Source organism: Nematolebias whitei, chromosome 3 (assembly GCF_014905685.2).
Source record: "Nematolebias whitei isolate Nwh7 chromosome 3, NemWhi1, whole genome shotgun sequence".
In the NCBI taxonomy this organism is placed as follows: domain Eukaryota; kingdom Metazoa; phylum Chordata; class Actinopteri; order Cyprinodontiformes; family Rivulidae; genus Nematolebias; species Nematolebias whitei.
Genome location: NC_056500.1, coordinates 5,524,492 through 5,543,066, shown reverse-complemented (window position 1 = coordinate 5,543,066; position 18,575 = coordinate 5,524,492). Strand labels below are relative to the sequence as shown.

Here is an 18,575-nt window from a genome sequence, read left to right as displayed (position 1 = left end):
TGACAAACAGACACAAACAGACAGAGGGAAAACAGGAATCCCACACAGTTGGTAGAGTTGCCGACTCTCAGCGAGAAGGTCGTTGGTTCAAATCTAAGCCAGGGACCTTTCTGGGTGGAGTTTGCATATTCTCTCCATGCTGCATGGATTTTCTCTGGGTACTCTGGTTTCCTCCCACAGACCAAAAACATGCATGTTAGGCTGATTAGTGACTTTGGTGTGAGTGAGAGAGTGAATGGTCGTTTGTCTCATGTGTCTCTCTGATGGACTGGAGACCTGTCCAGGGTGTCCCCCGCCTCTCGCACAATGACTGCAATATATGGGCACCAGTGACCCCCGTGAACCAAAAAGGAAGAAGCAGTTAAAAGATGATGGATGGATGGATGGATGGATGGATGGATGGATGGATGGATGGATGGATGGATGGATATTCAAATGGTCCCACTGAAACAATTATTTCCTGGTTTAAAGGCCAAAATGCTCAGGAGCTACGAGTCTAAATATCCAGTTTGTTCTCTTTAGTTGAACCAGCTTGTTGGTATTTTCCAGTCTCATCTTGTTATTGCAGTTTTAAGTATTTTAATGCGATGTGCCTGTTGGAGACCAGATGGTGAACAATATCCAGTCTCCAAATTGTCTCAAAACATTTGCAAGAACCCATAGTTTCCTTCTATGAGTTGCAGAAGTGCATAATCTGTCTTGTCACTTAAGTTTGAAACGTATTCAAAATCTTTGTGTGACAAATTTTTCTTTTTATTTTAATAGTCATTGAGTCCTTTGGGTGTCTCAAAACCGTGTTGGAAACTCTGTTTTGTCATAAGTGTCTCCAGCTCGTCTCAGGAGTACTAGAGCTTTATTTTGATAAACAACAAATATTTTCACAAAGCTCTTTAAACCAGGAGTCCTTCTGACCTCCTCAGTTTGATTTATGAATGGACCAAGATGCTACAGGCGGCTGAAGCTAACTCATGCATCTTTGTGGCACCAATTGATGTAGTAACAGAGCCATAACAGCAAACTTATAATAAGATAAGTTGACTTTATGGCCTAGTTATGTCTGTGCAACCACCTTTTGAAAGCCTACAGAACAATAAACAGATTCATTACCATGAAGATTAATCACTTTTAGATCAAAATGTTGGTTACCCACAAAAAGAAGATTGCTAAACAAAGTTTATTTGATATGTTTCAAAAATGATGTGAGGAAGACGACCTTCACATAATTTGTATACTCATTCAATACATTTTTCAATTCAATTTCAACTCAGTTTACAACAGAAGTCACTGTACAAAAACATTCACACACATTATAAAAGCCAATTAACAAAAGTTATTATCTAAAGAAGCCAGATTGTGTTGAATCTTCACTTCATCGTAGCCTCTCGTCCTGAGCAAGCAGAAAGGCAACAGTGGAAAGGAAAAACTCCCTTTTAACAGGAAGAAGCCTGCAGCAGAACCAGGCTCAGGACGAGCGGCTGGGTTTGAAAGTGCAGGAAGGAGAAACAAACGAACACAGAATGGCAGGTGCAGGTGTACAGTAGGTGTAGGTGCAGGTGCAGGTGCAGGTGCATGTGTAGGTGCAGGTGTACTCCTTATTGGAAGAAACACAAAAAACACATGTTAAGATATAAATAATTACAAAAACAAAAAGAGTGAAGAAATGTGGTCAGTTTGTCCTCCAGCAGTCTTAGCTTATAGGTGCGTAGCTAAGAGATAGCTCAGGAAACCCAAGCCGACCCTGACTATAGGATTTATCAAAAAGGAAAGACTTAAGTGTAATCTTAAAAGTAGACAAGGTGTCAACCTCATGGACAGAAACTGGAACTTGGTTCCACAAGAGAGGAGCCCGATAACTGAAAGAATTTCCTCCTGTTCTGCTTTTGGAATCTCTAGGAACTACAAGTAAACCTTCAGTCTGAGAGCAAAGTGCTCTGTTGGGAAAATATGGAACAATAAGATCTTTTCTTTCTTTCTTTTTTACCAACGGACATTACATTACATTTTATGTTGGTTAAACAAGTTTAAATGTATATAAATGTTAGTCCTCAGAGATATTGTTTTATCTATTTTGGCTTAAAGTGTCTCTTCAGTTTCACTTGTCCAACTTCCAGTTCTAAGACAACCAAGATGTCAACAGCCAAATGCTGAACGTAACACCAGAAAATAGCAATTCACAAACTAAGATGTGACCTCACGCTGGTGAGGTTCACTTCTAACTGCAGTCACTGAGTTCCAGCTGCCAGATTCAGGTAATAAGCTCAACCGTTCATTCTGTGCAGCACAATGAAACCGCAGCTGGCAGCTTCCACATGCTGACAAAAAGCTGGAAACTTTTTTTTAAGCTCAACGTTTTCCAAGAAACATTTCGAAAATGTAACAGTAAAAAAGTGAGAGCTTGTAGTCGCATCGCACGTGAACCCTGGATAGATCCAGACTGTTCTGAGTCAGCTCACAGAACAGAGAAATAAATCCATGTTCCATTTTGTTCTTGTTTTCACTGTCGTCGATCAGGTGAAAGGGTTTTTTGAGCATTTTACATCAAAGCTTTGACATGTTGCATCATTGAAGCGCAACAACTTTTAGATCCAGCAAAATTCCTGGTAAATTTAAAAAAACTAATCTTTTTAGTGTTTCTGTATTCTTCCAGGAAGCAATATTGTTTAGAGAGTAAAATATTTTCCACTGAAATCTCATCTATCTGTCTGACGTTTTGACCTCTTCATTATCATTCCTTGACGCCGGCCTGCAGATACGCAGTCAGGGTGAAACAGACGACGCCAACGCGTGGTCGGCCCTGCGTCATTCCTGACCATGGTGAAGCAGTGTGAGTCTGTGTGTGTTCAGGGTGAGATCAGACCATAAATATAGCCTCCCCTGGTTTTCACCCGACTTCTAGACCGTTAGTGTCCGACAAGGAAAAATGCAACAGTCTCTGACTTTTTTGGTCAAAACGCAACTGGAGAGAAGAGAGGAGGGGGTGTGGGGGAAGCTTTGGGACTGGGGTTAATGTTCTGCTAAAAGTCATAGTTCCATCGCAGTCATCTGGATGATGTGAGCTGCCTGAGGTGGAGCCTGGGAAAGTTAGATTAGCATGTTGCTAACTGTGTGTATGTGTATTGAATGGTTGAGGATCCGGCCTCGTTGGCTCCACGTTTACCTTGTTTGGCCTTTATGTTCTAATCTAGTCGAGTTTGGTTCCTTTAAACGTGGTCTGTAACGAGTCATGTTTCTTGTAAGTTTTACTCACTAATAACACACTCATAGGTTTTAGAACACAAATATATGAGGGATTAAAGGAAAGACCAGAAATGAAAATATTTTAGGCAGAAAAATTGATTTGAAAAATATTTTCAATGGAAAATTAGGCCATGTCATTTCGTTGCTTTCGTTTAGTCATCGTTTGTTAGCTTAACAAAAATATATCTATATATATAATTTAATTTAAAAAGATTTGTTTTCTTTGTTTAACCAGTTGTTAATGTCATTGTGGTTATAAAACCATAACTAGTGTTCTTGTATTGCAAAAAAGGGTTAAATCATGTCATATGGACAAGTTTTGTTTTGTCTTTCATCCGAAAGACTTCATCAGTCTGAGGCCTGCCAACCCAGATCCGTCTAATAAATAGCACCTCCTTGATGTGTTTCAAAACATTTCGGCCAGGTGTTCTCGGGCTGTTTCTGTGAGTAGCAAGTTGGCCATCTGGCCCAAAACATTTGTTTGTTGTACATGATGATTGATTGTTTTGGATAGACGATCCCCTGCATGTGTAAAACCAGTTTTTTGGATTGCACAGAGGGCTGGCTTGAAGCACATCAAGGAAGTGCTATTTATAAGTCAAGTCAAATGTATTTGTGTAGCACATATTAAGGCAGGAACTGTTACCAAAGTGCATTAACAAAAGAGAGACGTACATGGGGAGACTAAACTGCAGCTACTTGAGCGGCGCCACCTTTTTAGATAAGGAAAGTGACAACATGAGGAAAGGGGAGATCAGAAACGACGTCAGCACAAAAAGCAACATAGACATAAGACATATGCATTCATGCATAGGGGACAACAAAGGTGGTGAGTAGTCCGTGGGCATTCCAGAACGTTCCAAAGTTCTGATAAGATGGTACAGTGTCTATCAGCATCACAATTCTGATAAGACCACAGATGTTCTCGGGAGGGGGAGGGGGCAGACAGAGCTTCTAATTTACGTATCCTCCAGGAGCAATTTGAAATAAGTTGGCCAATCCAAGGCCACTGGGGAGGCCAAATTCAGATAAACAACAATTGTTTGGGCCGCCAGACTCTGATTTTTGTCTGTCTTCAAGTTCTGCTGGTACACTCAATGGCGAATCCAAACAGCCAGATTTATGGACATTCCTCCAGTCCGTGCTCGATTAGCTTTCTCCAAGATTGAAACCTTCATGCCGGCGAGTTCCAGGAGCTGCAAATGGCTTACGATTTTCAGAAATCGCATCCATCTTGCAGTTGAACTCATTACGCATAGAGCTCAAGGCATCAATTAATCCTTAACATAAGGCTGGCAGCTTTACCATGGCCGAAACTGCTACCAATATCTTCCTAATTTGTCGATATCCAAGGTATCTGCCGATTCCAAAAATGCAGAAACCCTGTTATCATAAATCCAATAATGTACACGTCTTCTACGTCCTCCATGGACAGAACAGATAGGCACATCATCTTCCACTCCCACCAGGAATCCATGACATACCCAGCTGCGTGGGTCCCTTCAGGGCATGAGGGCTCTCCAGCACCCTGTCGTCTCGTGGAAAAAAAAAGTTATCAATTGCATTGAGGGACCAGCTGACCAAATCCATAATAATCTTTGATGTGGAAGATGTGTAAAACAGGGGCTCTGAGGTTGACAGGACAAGAGAGCAATAAAAGCGGGAGAGAGGGCAAGAGCGACCGTCTTTGTCGAGAGCAAAAGAGAGAATTGTAAGACAGCTCTGGGTTGGCAGGCCTCAGACTGATGAAGTCTTTCGGATGAAAAATGAAACGCTTCCCTCAAAAAAACCCTTTTTGTGATTTATCTACCCGAATGATTGCACTGTCAAACCTTTTTTTAAACTGTTCTTATATTTTACATTTAAAGTAATTCATTACCTCCAAATGAATGGTAAGATTGTTGTGTACTGACGCATAAAAACACAATTTAATATTAAAGATTAGGTAAACTAATTTAAGAGTCTAACCAAGATGTAACATAGTCAAAATGTTTGTTCTTGTGCTAAATGTTCAGTCGGCAGCGGTTCAGCATCATGTAATGAACTGTTTAGGGATCATCCGACTTGTCAGGATCGTGGAGGGAAAGTGTGAAAAGGTTTGTGTGATGAGTGTTAGATACACAACGAACAAAAGGATCCTTTGAGTGCTGAGATTCACAGGCAGCTGTCAGACGTGTTCGTTCGTCTCTAAATTTGATATTTGGGATTATCCTGCACGGTTGTGGAATGCTGTTTAACACATACACACAGTCTTTGTGTTAATTTTTTCGCTCACTTCACACTTTCTCTTCTCTCCAATGAGACATATCCACATGTATACGTGAATCTAAGCTGACTGGCTGAAGTTACACGGTATGCAAAGTGAAGCAACTCAACCCTGCAAACCAGCACTGCAGCTCTCGTATTTGTAAATTAATATCACTGTAGAGGTGAAATTAAAACTTATAGCCCTGAAGGTAAGAATACTGCAAAGACTTTGGCACACTTGATTCAGATATCAGTAGTTCTTTACAAATACGTGATCACTGCTTATCACACCTATACAGCATCACAATTAGAGGAAAGTATATTAATAATATATCGGTATTACACTATCAGTGTGTTTAATGTTGTGTTATGTTGTTTATTTGTCATACGCAGGTTATCACAAGGTCAACAATACAATGAAATGTTCAGGATGAGAAGAACCGATTCAACTCGCTACAAACCAAAAGGCAAACGAACAAGAAATACTAAAGCGTGCAATAAGGATACAAAATAAAGTACCAAAATGTGAAGAAGAAATATAATATTTACAAGGTCCAAAAGAAATATACTAAACAACAACATGGTAGAATATAACGGTGAAAGTAGGATGAATTAGTTTAAATAAGTATTTCACATATTAGCTTAAATGTACATGATATATTGCGCATAACATACACTATACAGGTTGTGTGACAGGTTATTGCACAGGTAGTAACATTTAGATTAATTGAATTATTGTAAGGTATGATACAGCCACATAGTGCAGCAGCAATAAACATATTAGTTGTCACAGATGTAGCTTAGTTCAATGTTATTGTCAGTTGTTCAGTATTATTATGTCCTGTAATCTGACAGCTTGTGGATTATAACTGTCCTTTAGTCTTTTTGTACGCGATGACAGACTCCTGTATCGTCTGCCTGATGGTAGTAGACGGAAGAGTCCTTGTGCTGGGTGGGTGTGGTCCTTAATGAGGCTGCGTGCTTTACGCAGACATCGTCTGTGGAGATGTCCTGGATGGTGTGGAGACAGCTACCAGTGATGTCCTCTGCTGTTTGCACCACCCTCTGTAGAGCTTTCTGACTGGTGCAGTTCCCATACCACCCTGTGATGCAGCCTGTCAGCAGGCTCTCCATGGTGCACCTATAAAAGTTAGTGAGGATGCTGGTGTTGGTACTAAACTTCCATACCAAATCAAAGTCCTGACCCTAATCCAATCCAGATGTTGTGGAAGGACCTGAAGCGAGCAGTTAATGTGAGGAAACCCACCAACATCCCAGAGCTGAAGCTGTTCTGTATAGGACCGGGCCAAAATTCCTCCAAGCCGGTACTCCAATACTTTATTAATACCAGTACTGCAGATGATTAAAGTCAGTACATTCTTTTGGTCATATCAATGGTTAATGTGTCCTTAAATTTAAAATTTGTCAATTATGTGACCAGATGCTAACTACACTTGTGTTTTTAGCCACAGAAACAAATGAAATGACTGAAAATGGGTCAACTATGGCAAAGTCGTGGTTGTATTGGTATATATTTACACTCTGATTTGTCGAGTAAATTATCAGTATGTAGATAAAAGTGATACATTTACATCATACCCTTATTTCAGAATTGCATATACGGTAAATACATCTGAAAAGTTACTGATGTAAACGCATTCAAACTGCTGGTCAAAATATTTTTTTTGTTTGATTTCATATTTGCAATGAGCTTGAGCAAACTGCAGTTTGGCAATCAGACGAAGCCCCACTCCTCTAAATGCCCCCAGAATGTCAGAACTTCTGTCGTATTCAACATTAATATGCAGCTGATTGGTTTTCTAATATTGTGCAGCTCTAATCACATTCTGTGAGTCTATAGCGTCTACTTTTATAGACACGTCGGCTACAAAACCAGGTGACCAGAGTCAAGACTGAGATTTGTTTTGGAAAATACGGAAGTTTTATTTGAATGTAGTCCCATGTAAACGTCTACAGTGGTAAGAGGTTATCAGGGATCAGTCTGGTTTGGAGCCCCAGGTTGTTCTGAAATTGTAATTTCAATACTATTTGCCTAATCCCAGTGTGAGATGACTGTAGACGATGGAGTATCCGGGAAGTAGTGACCCTTGATGGATGTGTTCCCTAAAAGAGCAGCTGATAACACCAACTCATGACGTGCTTAACTGAGAACAAGTTTAAATGTGGTGCTGTGCTTTATTTTTCCTGCTAAAGCACAAGCTATCCACATGAATGTCTTTTATCACAGCCGTAAGTGCAGGTCATTAATCTCATTATCAGTGGTAAGACTGGCAGACTGGAGCTCCGTCTGCTCCTTGAATGGTAGCAGACACGGCTCTGGTCCCAGAGCAAAATAAGAACATTTTTTTCCTCTTATTTTTCTGGCAGCTGAGCGAGCACGCTGTGGAACAGAGCTGAGAATGTCTGAAGCTACAAATGATCTGGAAAAGCCAGAGCTCTGCAGCTGAGAAGACGCGAAGCAGCGCAGTCAAACAACGGTTTATTTCGAGTGGTGTTAAAGCTGCGTTTACAAACACTTGGATGGTTTCAAGTGGTTTCCCATTTGACGCGGCTAACCCACTCGAAGCTTGTTTAGAATTGGCTTTAAAGCTCTTTTTCTATTTGTGCAGTGAATTAAATAAACCACAGCCCAGGTAGGGCTGTTTTGTTTTATGTTTTGCATGTGAGGTTGAGACAGATGTGGATACCTGTGTGTGAAACCTTGGGGTTAGTGGCATTAACAGGCCCTGATTGGGGCTGATGGCTTTCTGCAGCCCTAATGGAAGCTCTATTAAGTGTTTACTGTGAACAATTCCACATGTCAGCTGGAGTCAAGCAGCAAGAGAGACGACTGGAGGAGCTGCCAGTCCTGGGAAGGTTAAGGGAGAGAGGGAGGACTGAGGGTCAGCTGGCTGCACAGCAGGCAGGTCTAGATAAGTCATTTTTCTTAAGCAGTGGTTTGAGTCTTGTCTGGCTCGGGGAATTAAAGTGATGAGAAAACACTTTTTGACCCTCGAAAGTGTATTTTCAGTCAGCTGGCATGATTTGTACCAGAAGTTTTCCCTGCAACCTTTGCTTGTGCTGTCTGCTCCCTGTGACAGGAGCACATGGCAAGAATTAAATTTAATAACATTTAAAAGAAGGAAAAAAAAAAAGTGCCTGCCACCGCGGCCAATTCTTCAAACTGCTGAATCAGTTTGTCAAATTTTTTGTCATAACATACTTTTTTTTTCAGTCTTCAAATAGAAACATCTGCTAGTCCTAGTCCTTTTTATATTATTTTTACTTGAGAAACTATATTCTAAACTCTTTTACATTTTTTTAGACTGTTTTGTTTTTAGACGATTGAACCTCTGCCCATCTTTACTTCTAAGAGTTTCAGCTTCTCTAAATTTTAGTTTTATTCCAATTCTTCTTACTTTCCTATTTCACAAATAACCAAATAACCGCTTACTTTTACAGCATTTTGTTGTCCGTCCCGTCGTTGTTCTGAGAAATGTTTGACCATGAACATAAAACTGTGATTTAGGAGCCACAAAACAGAATATTTGAAAACGAGTTGCAGCGTGAAAACTATCCTGAAACACCTTCTTTTTACTTTCATGTGGCCACCAAAAAAAAGTTTGAAAACGATGATGTCATAGCCCCGCCTCTACTATATGCTACGACCCCGAGGGTGTCTTCTTCTTGTGTTTACAGTTTGTAGGCTTTGTGTGCATGCTCCACACCTTGTTTCCTGTTTTTGTTTTGTTTTTTGCAACAGTGCAGCGCCACACACAGGCAAGGCATAGGTAGTGCAGCATTTATGGCTTGTTTTGTGGTTCTAAACATTTTTAAAAATGGTGCTCTGTTAACAAAGATACTTTAAAAAATGTTTAAAAAACTGTGTTTCTGTGTGGACAAGACCTTAGTTTCTCTTTAAGCTGCAATTTATGTAATTTATTTTAAAAATACACAATAAACAAAGATAATATGTCAGTTACCCTGTGAGTTCAAAATGACTGTATTTTTGAGGGTTTTGGGTCGCGTTTATGTTATTTTATTTCTTCATTGTTTATAAATGATGGTTTGTCAGGTTTTCTTATGAATCTTGTTCTTTTAAAATCCTGTTTATTTCAAGTAGTTTCTTATTTATTGCCGAAAACAAATTATATCTGCTTGTAATTTAAGCATAGCTTTGGAAACAAATAACCTGTTATATTCTGTCTTTCCATTTTATTATTTATTTATTGAAGTCCATATGACATTGCACTTTTAACAAGCTAAAATGAGTTTGAACAGGTTTGCTCTTTCACTCACTTGTCATCAGATCTTGTTTGGATGTGATTTTTCTGGTTTTGAAGGTCAAGCTGACAAATGCGGCAACAAGAACTTTAAACCCAACTTTCAAAACGTCTCCACCGTCCATGTGTTTCTGTACTTGTGGAGCCCAGTCCAGCGTATGAACCCTGCTTTTTGGGTTTTCCCTCGTGTATGTCAGAAAATAACTCGGGTAAAGAGGTTTGCGGTGGTCGGCTGGGTCCGTCTCTGAGCTGCACTCGAGTGTGGGATGGTGGTGGACCACATGGTGGACCATGTGAACAGGAAGGTGCAGGGTCGCTGTGAGGGGCTGAACCTCTGAGCTGTTTATCAGATAGCTAATGAAGCAACGCAATCCTGGGAGACCCCAAGAATGGAAGGGGGGGTTATAAAAAAGCAGGATGAGGTGAAGAACAGGAGTCTAAAATACAAACTATCACAGCTTTTCTGTTATCGCCCAGTAGGCTGATGAATAAACTATTCTCCAAATATTTCACTTTGCTTTATTCCTCACTACAATAAAAATACACAACATTTCATTTATTACATTTCCTGGTTAAAAATCAGCAGAGGCCGTATCACTCAGCTCCTGCCGTAAACATTTTCTCTGGCTGCAGGAGAAGCTGAGCCGCGTTCCCGGCTCCCATCATCACGGCCGTCCAATTTACTGCGGGCTACATATTCATCAGCGTGGGCTTACTTCATTACAAGTTCAAATAATCAGCAGTCAGAGGATCAAAACAGAATTACTGCGTAAAAGTCCCTGTTTGCTGTTTTAGCATTTCCAGTAATAATTAATTCTGTTCTCACTGAACACGGAGAAACTGAAACGTTTGAAAAGAGAGAAATTCAACTCTCGGGCTGGATCAACATCTGTTTTCTAACTTTTTACACATGATTTCTGTTCCGCACCTATCTAAGTTATTGTTTGGCTATAGGAAAATGTATGAATCTTTGAGCAATATTTTGCGATTTCTTTGTTGTCTAATAAATAATGAATTTTAAAAAATTAGACGCTGTGGTAATGTTGTGTATGGTTGAAATAAAATTTAAAAAAAAATCAAACTGTGCGTCTGCCTACTGAGGTTTTATCATTTTGGCCAAACATACATGGGAATAGCCTAAAAATGAGTGTTTAAAAAAATAAAAAATTAAAGGAAAGAAAACACGTTTTATTAGTTATTTTTATGCAATGAATGCTTGTTCCTTTCAAACTTGGAATGCTTAAATAGACAACTTAAATGTGAATGTCATGTTAATAAAAATGCAAACCTTTTTTTTTTCTTGTTACAGTAGTCTCTCGTTTATTGCGAGTGTTAGGTTCATGTACATATGAACACTCTGAACACTTTGTCGTAAACTTTTCTTTTGACCTTTGCTGTAACCCTTTAGTCACAAATCACTCCTGAAATGTTTCTCCATCCACTCCATCCTGCCTGAACTCACTGTTCCACCTCCTCCCTCTCATTCACACACATGGACTCTGTCTTACTATGGCTGACTTTTGTTTCTCTTCTTTGAAGTGCATACCTCCACCTCTCCAAGGTCTCTTCCACCTGTTCGCTGTATATACAGTTCATGTACACTTTATTTTTGTATATTATGTACTGTACGTTCACAAACCGCAATACAGCAAGTCCGCAAAAGTCGAACCGCGAAGTAGCGAGGGACTACTGTAGCACTTATATATATATATATATGACATATAGATAAACTACTACTTACTACTTGTATTCCTACTTTGTAGTTTTTCACTTATCGCAGGGCTTCAGGGTATGGACCCTCCCTTGATAAATGAGGGACTACTGTAGCTCTTTCAATTTTACACATATTGAGTTGGAAGTTGGTGTGGTAGTAGCTGAGAGAGTCATATTCCACTATTGCATGAGATTGAGAATTACTTCATTTTCAAGGTTTAACCAAAACTAATACAGCTCCGTTGTTTCTCAACATGAAAAGTCTTATTCTGAAACTCTGACATGAAAGGTGACAGGCGGCTTATGTTGTGATTAAATATGATCTAATACAAACATCAGATATGCAGAATTTTGCTGTGTTTGAAAAGTACTGTTGCTGTTATTGGAGTGATGCGACTTAAATATTGTTTGTGCTTGGATCATAGAGCTTTCTGCTTTTAGACCTTTTCAAAACAAGGCTCATAGTTATAGCTCCTGGTTTGTCTGAAGCTTGTGAGGAATAAATGGTTCAAATTAGGCTGAAGTCACATTTTTCTTCTTCATAATATTCGTTGTTTATTAACATTACCTGATGCATAAATCATTAGTTGGCTGTAACGTCTCACACATTTGTTTAATTGATTACATTTTCCCTGTCAGCTTGAGCTTCGTACAACTCTGGAGTAGTTACAGATTCAGATGGTCGTGGAAAGTGCCACGATTGGCTCAGCCCCCTGTCAATCAAATATTTAGGTGCCATCATTGGATTGTGATGCAGTGTGAGAATCTGTTTTGTTCATCAGGGGCCACAGGGTGAGAGGTCAGAGGTCAGGCTCAGGGGAGTCATCAGCACCAAACAGCTCGATGACCCTTAACGGTTCTGAGATAGGAAGACTGTGACTCCCTGAGGAAGTTTATTCCATCACGGCTTGAGTGTGTTAGCGTGCCATATGCTGACCCAGTATTACCATTACGGTTGTTGCTGCTGTGTCACTACGCACGTGAGGTTCCACACACGTCAGGAGCCATGAGATCCGTCAGTCTACTGACACGTTTTTAGGGTGGGATGTCTGAACTTTGCTTCTCATCGCCGTGAAATATGAAACAACCATTCACAACACCCAAACTGTCAGTTAGAAAAACTGATGTGACCCAGTGGTCATTACGTTTCTGGTGCTGGAATACATTTTCTTGTTTGTATGCAGATAACAATAAAACAAAAAAAGAGGTAAAAATCACAAATTGTTTGAATTTTCCAGAAGTTGAACTCAACACATCCTGGATTCAGGCGTTGTTTTACATGTTTGGCACTTCTTGACCTGTAGACCGTTTAACCAAAGTAGAACAGTGAAAGAAAAATCAGTTTTACAAGTGTGTTTAGGTTTTGTACTCACCGTTTTGTATAAAAACTTGGGTGATAAGTTAAAATTGTAATACTATAAATAAAATAAAATAAAAATTAAAGTAGCCTTGCTTCAAGGAACACACGTCACCTGCAAAATAATAGAGATTGTGCATGTTCAGTTAGTGCTCAGCATACAGTATATGTTGGGGTTGTCTCAGCTATACCACACCAAATTATAGCTCAATATTTGTAAAACTGACTGAGTGTTAGCTATTTTGTGTTTTGCAAACATTTATAATCTATAAAATGTGAAGTAAAACCTAAAGAACTAAAATTAACACACAGAATCAAAGCAAATAAAATATAATTATAATATAAACTAATAGAAAGCCAACAAAAAAAATGGGCCTTGTCTGGTTCTGTTTTGGTCTCCGCCTTTGATTTTGGGGACTTTAGCATCTGTCTGTTTCTAAAGCCCTGGTGCATTTCTTCCGATCACGCTGGACGTGTCAGAGGTCAGCAGTTCTCATCTGCTGGATGCATTTCATCATGAATGACACACAGACACCCTGTTTAAAATAATGCTAGATCAATTAGCTTTCACTAGCGTCTGTAAGGTAGTAAAACAAACTAAAGCGGTATGTGCTGTTGTAAGAAACGGCACTCTTTTTGTCTTAAAGTGCTTCTTAAAGCTGTTTGACCATTTCACTTGTGCAAATCTGCCTGCGTGCATGTGCTTTCATGGCCACGTGTGCATTTTTGTGTGTGGCAGCAGCAGTTCAGTGGGCCTGTGGGAGCACTCTGTCCTCCGTTCCCACAATATGCGTCCCATGAGGCCTCGCTGTGACGTCAGGACAGAGGTACGAGCGAGTGCCCCGCTCTGAGGTCGTAGGTTCACTTCCTGTCTGTCAGGACCGAGGTGGGCAGAGTCCAGAGTGGAGCAGCAAACTGTCTGCGTGATCCCTCCGTGGTTTGACCCCTCTGTCTCCGTCTCTTGCAGGCTATGTGGCTGATGCTGCAACAGGAGGAGCCGGAGGATTTCGTCATCGCCACAGGGGAGGTGCACAGTGTGAGGGAGTTTGTGGAGAAGGCTTTCAAACACGTGGGAAAGACTATTGTGTGAGTGGACACATAAACACAGAACTCGTCAGTTTGAGTGATGCCCTAGATTAATCCGTCGCCTCGGAGAGATTGATATTTGCTTTTTTCTTACACCTCCTGCTCTCACTATCACAGATTTGAACACGAAAACCATTTTCTTCCCTCTTGTCTTGGAAAATGTTGACTTTGCCTTAAAAACAAATCCGACGTGTTTTTTTGTCGACATAAACTGTAAAAATTGAGCAGGAAGGCTGAAAATGTGGAGCTTCTGCTAAATTTGTCTCTTCAGGTGGGAGGGAAAAGATGAACAGGAGATTGGTCGTTGCAAAGAGACGGGGGTGGTACACGTGAAGGTGGACCCTAAATTCTTTCGTCCCACTGAAGTGGTAAGTCCAGTTTCACTTTCACCCTGTTTGGGTTTTCAATGACAATTATACCTAAACGTTTGGGACTTATTTTATAATTTTGCATGAATGAGACCCAAACATGAAGATTTTATGTAAATATATTATACTTCGTTCATTTAAGCTCCAGCTAAGCATAACCTTTAACATACCCTCATGCATTTCCAATAATCCAGGTAGAAAAATCTAAAAAGTTAAGTCAGGTCCTCTGGACGGGTTCACAAGACAAAAAAATTGTAGGAACCTTTCGTCTTTTATCCGAAAGACTTCTTCCGTCGTAGTCAGATAGCCGTTAACAATTCATCAGTTTTACAAAAGCAAAGCAGATTAATATTCGGGATTGTTTTATTACATAAACTGAGGAGGCTGCAAAACAGCCCCACACCATGATACTACTACCTCCATGTCTGCTCTACGGTCCCACAAACCAACATTTGAAATAGTTTTCTTGATTTGTTTTATTTTAGCACAATAAATAAAGAACTTAAAGTTAACTTTAAAGTGCACATTTCCAACTTTGTTATATTTTCCTTTTAGTTCTCTCCCACCTTATAAATTAAACCCAAATTTAGTATCATTGTCATGGTATGTACACACTGTTTACCTGCTTTGTATTTATTATTATGCTAAAGTGACATTTGAAAAATCACTCAAAAACTTTGAAAAAGTTCTTGAGTTTCCCTTTAGGGGAAGTGTACAAATCACGTTTTCTATTTCCAGAACCTCACATTAGCTCTTGTAATTATTTGTCAAAGAATGTCCTGCAAGGTGGTATATCTTGTAAACTGATTCCTCCCTTGATTTTCTGAACACCTACTCGTTTTTTCCTGAAATTAAGTCCAGATGGACAGTCAATGTCTTGGCTTTTCACATGCAGAGTTATTGTACAGTATATTTTGTTTTGCCTTGAATATGACCTGTAATGAACTTTTTTCTTTGATTTCTTTCCTGCAGCAAAATCTCTAAGTTTGTAATTTAATTTGATAAAATATTGGATTCATAATTGTAGTTCTGCAATGATATTAACCTTTTCTAAAGCTTTTATGTGATTGTTGCATGTATTATCAGGGAGCCATTGTCATAGTCCGTGCTGCAGAAAGAGATTGCTCTAAAACGTCAGTTCTGTATAATTCATCACGTAGCACAGTGAATGTTTCCTGGTTTATATACTTGACCTTAACATGCATGTTGCTGTTTTTTCTGCATGTATCAGATTGCCGGTCATTGTGTCTGAGACTATACACTTATCAGCTATAAAGGGTGCAGTTGACAGCCTCGGGCTGCCTATTGTATGCTTTTAAACTGCTGGAAACAAGCCAACCCACCTCTTTAAGACTAATGTTGGATGTTTCCTGTCTGGAATAGGTGCCGATATTCCGTCAAACAAACCTGAAAATCAAAGTTCATGCTCAATAATCCAGGTTAAAAAATCCAACAAAGTTAAGTCAGATCCTCTGGATGGATTGTTTTTGTTGAAACGTTTCGTCCTTCATCCAAGAGACTATCAGTCCAAGGAGCCACAAGTTACCTCAAATTTTATATATTCTGTAGTAGTCCCTCACTACTTCGCGGTTCGTTTTTCGCGGACACGCTCTATTGCGGTTTTTCAGAATAAGATTGGACATGACACACAATTGGCTGATTGATGGATGAGCCGCACGATCGGCATGGAATTTTTATTTAAAATGAATTGTTTTAAATTTGTTTTAGCACCTGCTGCACCTTTGTGCAGCCCATACTGCAGGATAAGCTTCCTGCTACAGCTGATCAGCTGTTCTCCGTGCAGAGCGAGGAAGTTGGCATGGCCAAGAATGCTTGCAAGTGGCTGAGAACAGAGCTGAAATAATTTCATTTTGTGCTCTGTTAGAGCGTTTAGAGTTTAGAAACATTGTTTAGAATATTGCAAAGGTGTGGGAAGGTTTTACAACTCATATATACATATACATATATATATATATATATATATATATATATACATATACATACATATATATATACATATATACATATACATACATATATATATACATATACATATATATATATATATGTATACATATATACATATACATACATATATATACATATATACATATACATACATATATATATACATATATACATATACATACATATATATATATACACATATACATACATATATATATATATATACATATACATACATATATACATATATATATATACACATATACATACATATATATACACATATACATACATATATACACATATACATGCATATATATATATATATACATATATATATATATGTGTATATATATGTGTGTGTATATATGTGTATATTTATGTATATATATGTATATATATGTGTGTGTATATATGTGTATATATATGTATATATGTGTGTGTATATATGTGTATATATATGTATATATATGTATGTATATATGTGTATATATATATATATATATATGTATGTATATATGTGTATATATATATATATGTGTGTATGTATATATGTGTATATATATATATATATATATATATATATGTATATATGTGTGTATATATATATATATATATGTATGTATATATATATATATACAAACCGGATTCAAAAAAAGTTGGGACACTAAATTAATTGTGAATAAAAACTGAATGCAAAGATGTGGAGGTGCCAACATCTAATATTTTATTTAGAATAGAACACAAATCACAGATCAAAAGTTTAAACTGAGAGAATGTATCATTTTAAGGGAAAAATCTGTTGTTTCCAAATTTCATGGCGTCAACAAATCCCCAAAAAGTTGGGACAAGTCCATTTTTACCACTGTGTGGCATCCCCCCTTCTTCTTCCAACACTCAACAGACGTCTGGGGACAGAGGAGACCAGTTTCTCAAGTTTAGAAATAGGAATGCTCTCCCATTCATGTCTAATACAGGCCTCTAACTGTTCAATCGTTTTGGGCCTTCTTTGTCGCACCTTCCTCTTTATGATGCGCCAAATGTTCTCTATAGGTGAAAGATCTGGACTGCAGGCTGGCCATTTCAGTACCCGGATCCTTCTCCTACGTAGCCATGATGTTGTGATTGCTGCAGAATATGGTCTGGTATTATCGTGTTGAAAAATGCAGGGTCTTCCCTGAAAGAGATGACGTCTAGATGGGAGCATATGTTGTTCTAGAACCTGAACATAGTTCTCTGCATTAATGGTGCCTTTCCAGACATGCAAGCTGCCCATGTCACAAGCGCTCATGCAACCCCATACCATCAGTGATGCAGGCTTCTGAACGGAGCATTAATAACAACTTGGGCTATCCTTGTCCTCTCTGGTCCGGATGACATGGCGTCCCAGTGTTCCATAAAGAACTTCAAATCGTGACTCATCTGACCACAGAACAGTCTTCCATTTTGCCACACTCCATTTTAAATGATCCCTGGCCCAGTGCAAACGTCTGAGCTTGTGGAGCTTGCTTTGAAATGGCTTCCTCTTTGCACTGTAGAGTTTCAGCTGGCAACGACGGATGGCACGGTGGATTGTGTTCACTGACAATGCTTTCTGGAAGTATTCCTGAGCCCATTCTGTTATTTCCTTGTCAGTGGCATTCCTGTTTGAGGTGCAGTGACGTTTAAGGGCCCGGAGATCAAGAGCATCCAGTAGAGTTTTACGGCCTTGACCCTTATGCACAGTGATTGTTCCAGATTCTCTGAATCTTTTGATGATGTTATGCACGGTTGATGATGATAACTTAAAAGTCTTTGCTATTTTACGCTGGGTAACACCATTGTGGTATTGCTGCACTATCTTTCTGTGCAACAATGGTGGAATTGGTGATCCTCTTACCATCTTGGCTTCTGAGAGACACTGACACTCTGAGAAGCTCTTTTTATACCCAATCATGTTGTCAATTGACCTAATTAGTGTTAATTGGTCTTCCAGCTGTTCATTATTTGCTCAGTTTCCTTTTTCCAGCCACTTATTGCTACTTGTCCCAACTTTTTTGGGATTTGTTGACACTGTGAACTTTTGAATCAACATATTTTTCCTTTAAAATGTTACATTTACTCTGATTAAACTTTTGATCTGTCATCTATGTTACATTACGAATAAAATATTGACATTTGCCATCACCACATCATTGCATTCAGTTTTTATTCACAATTTGTTTAGTGTCCCAACTTTTTTGGAATCCGGTTTGTGTATATATATATATATATATATTTATATATATAGTGGTATATATATATATATACACACATATAGTGGTATATATATATATA

The 18,575-nt window shown here is 38.9% G+C and overlaps 1 protein-coding gene across 1 annotated transcript in view; it reads left to right on the top strand.

Moving 5' to 3' along the window:
* Window positions 1-18,575, top strand: part of gmds (GDP-mannose 4,6-dehydratase) — a 320,644-nt gene that overhangs the window by 178,787 nt on the left and 123,282 nt on the right. Inside the window, exons 8-9 of the mRNA XM_037697811.1 lie at window positions 13,805-13,923; window positions 14,195-14,291. Of these exons, the coding sequence (XP_037553739.1) occupies window positions 13,805-13,923; window positions 14,195-14,291 (216 nt within the window). The remainder of the gene's footprint in view (window positions 1-13,804; window positions 13,924-14,194; window positions 14,292-18,575) is intronic.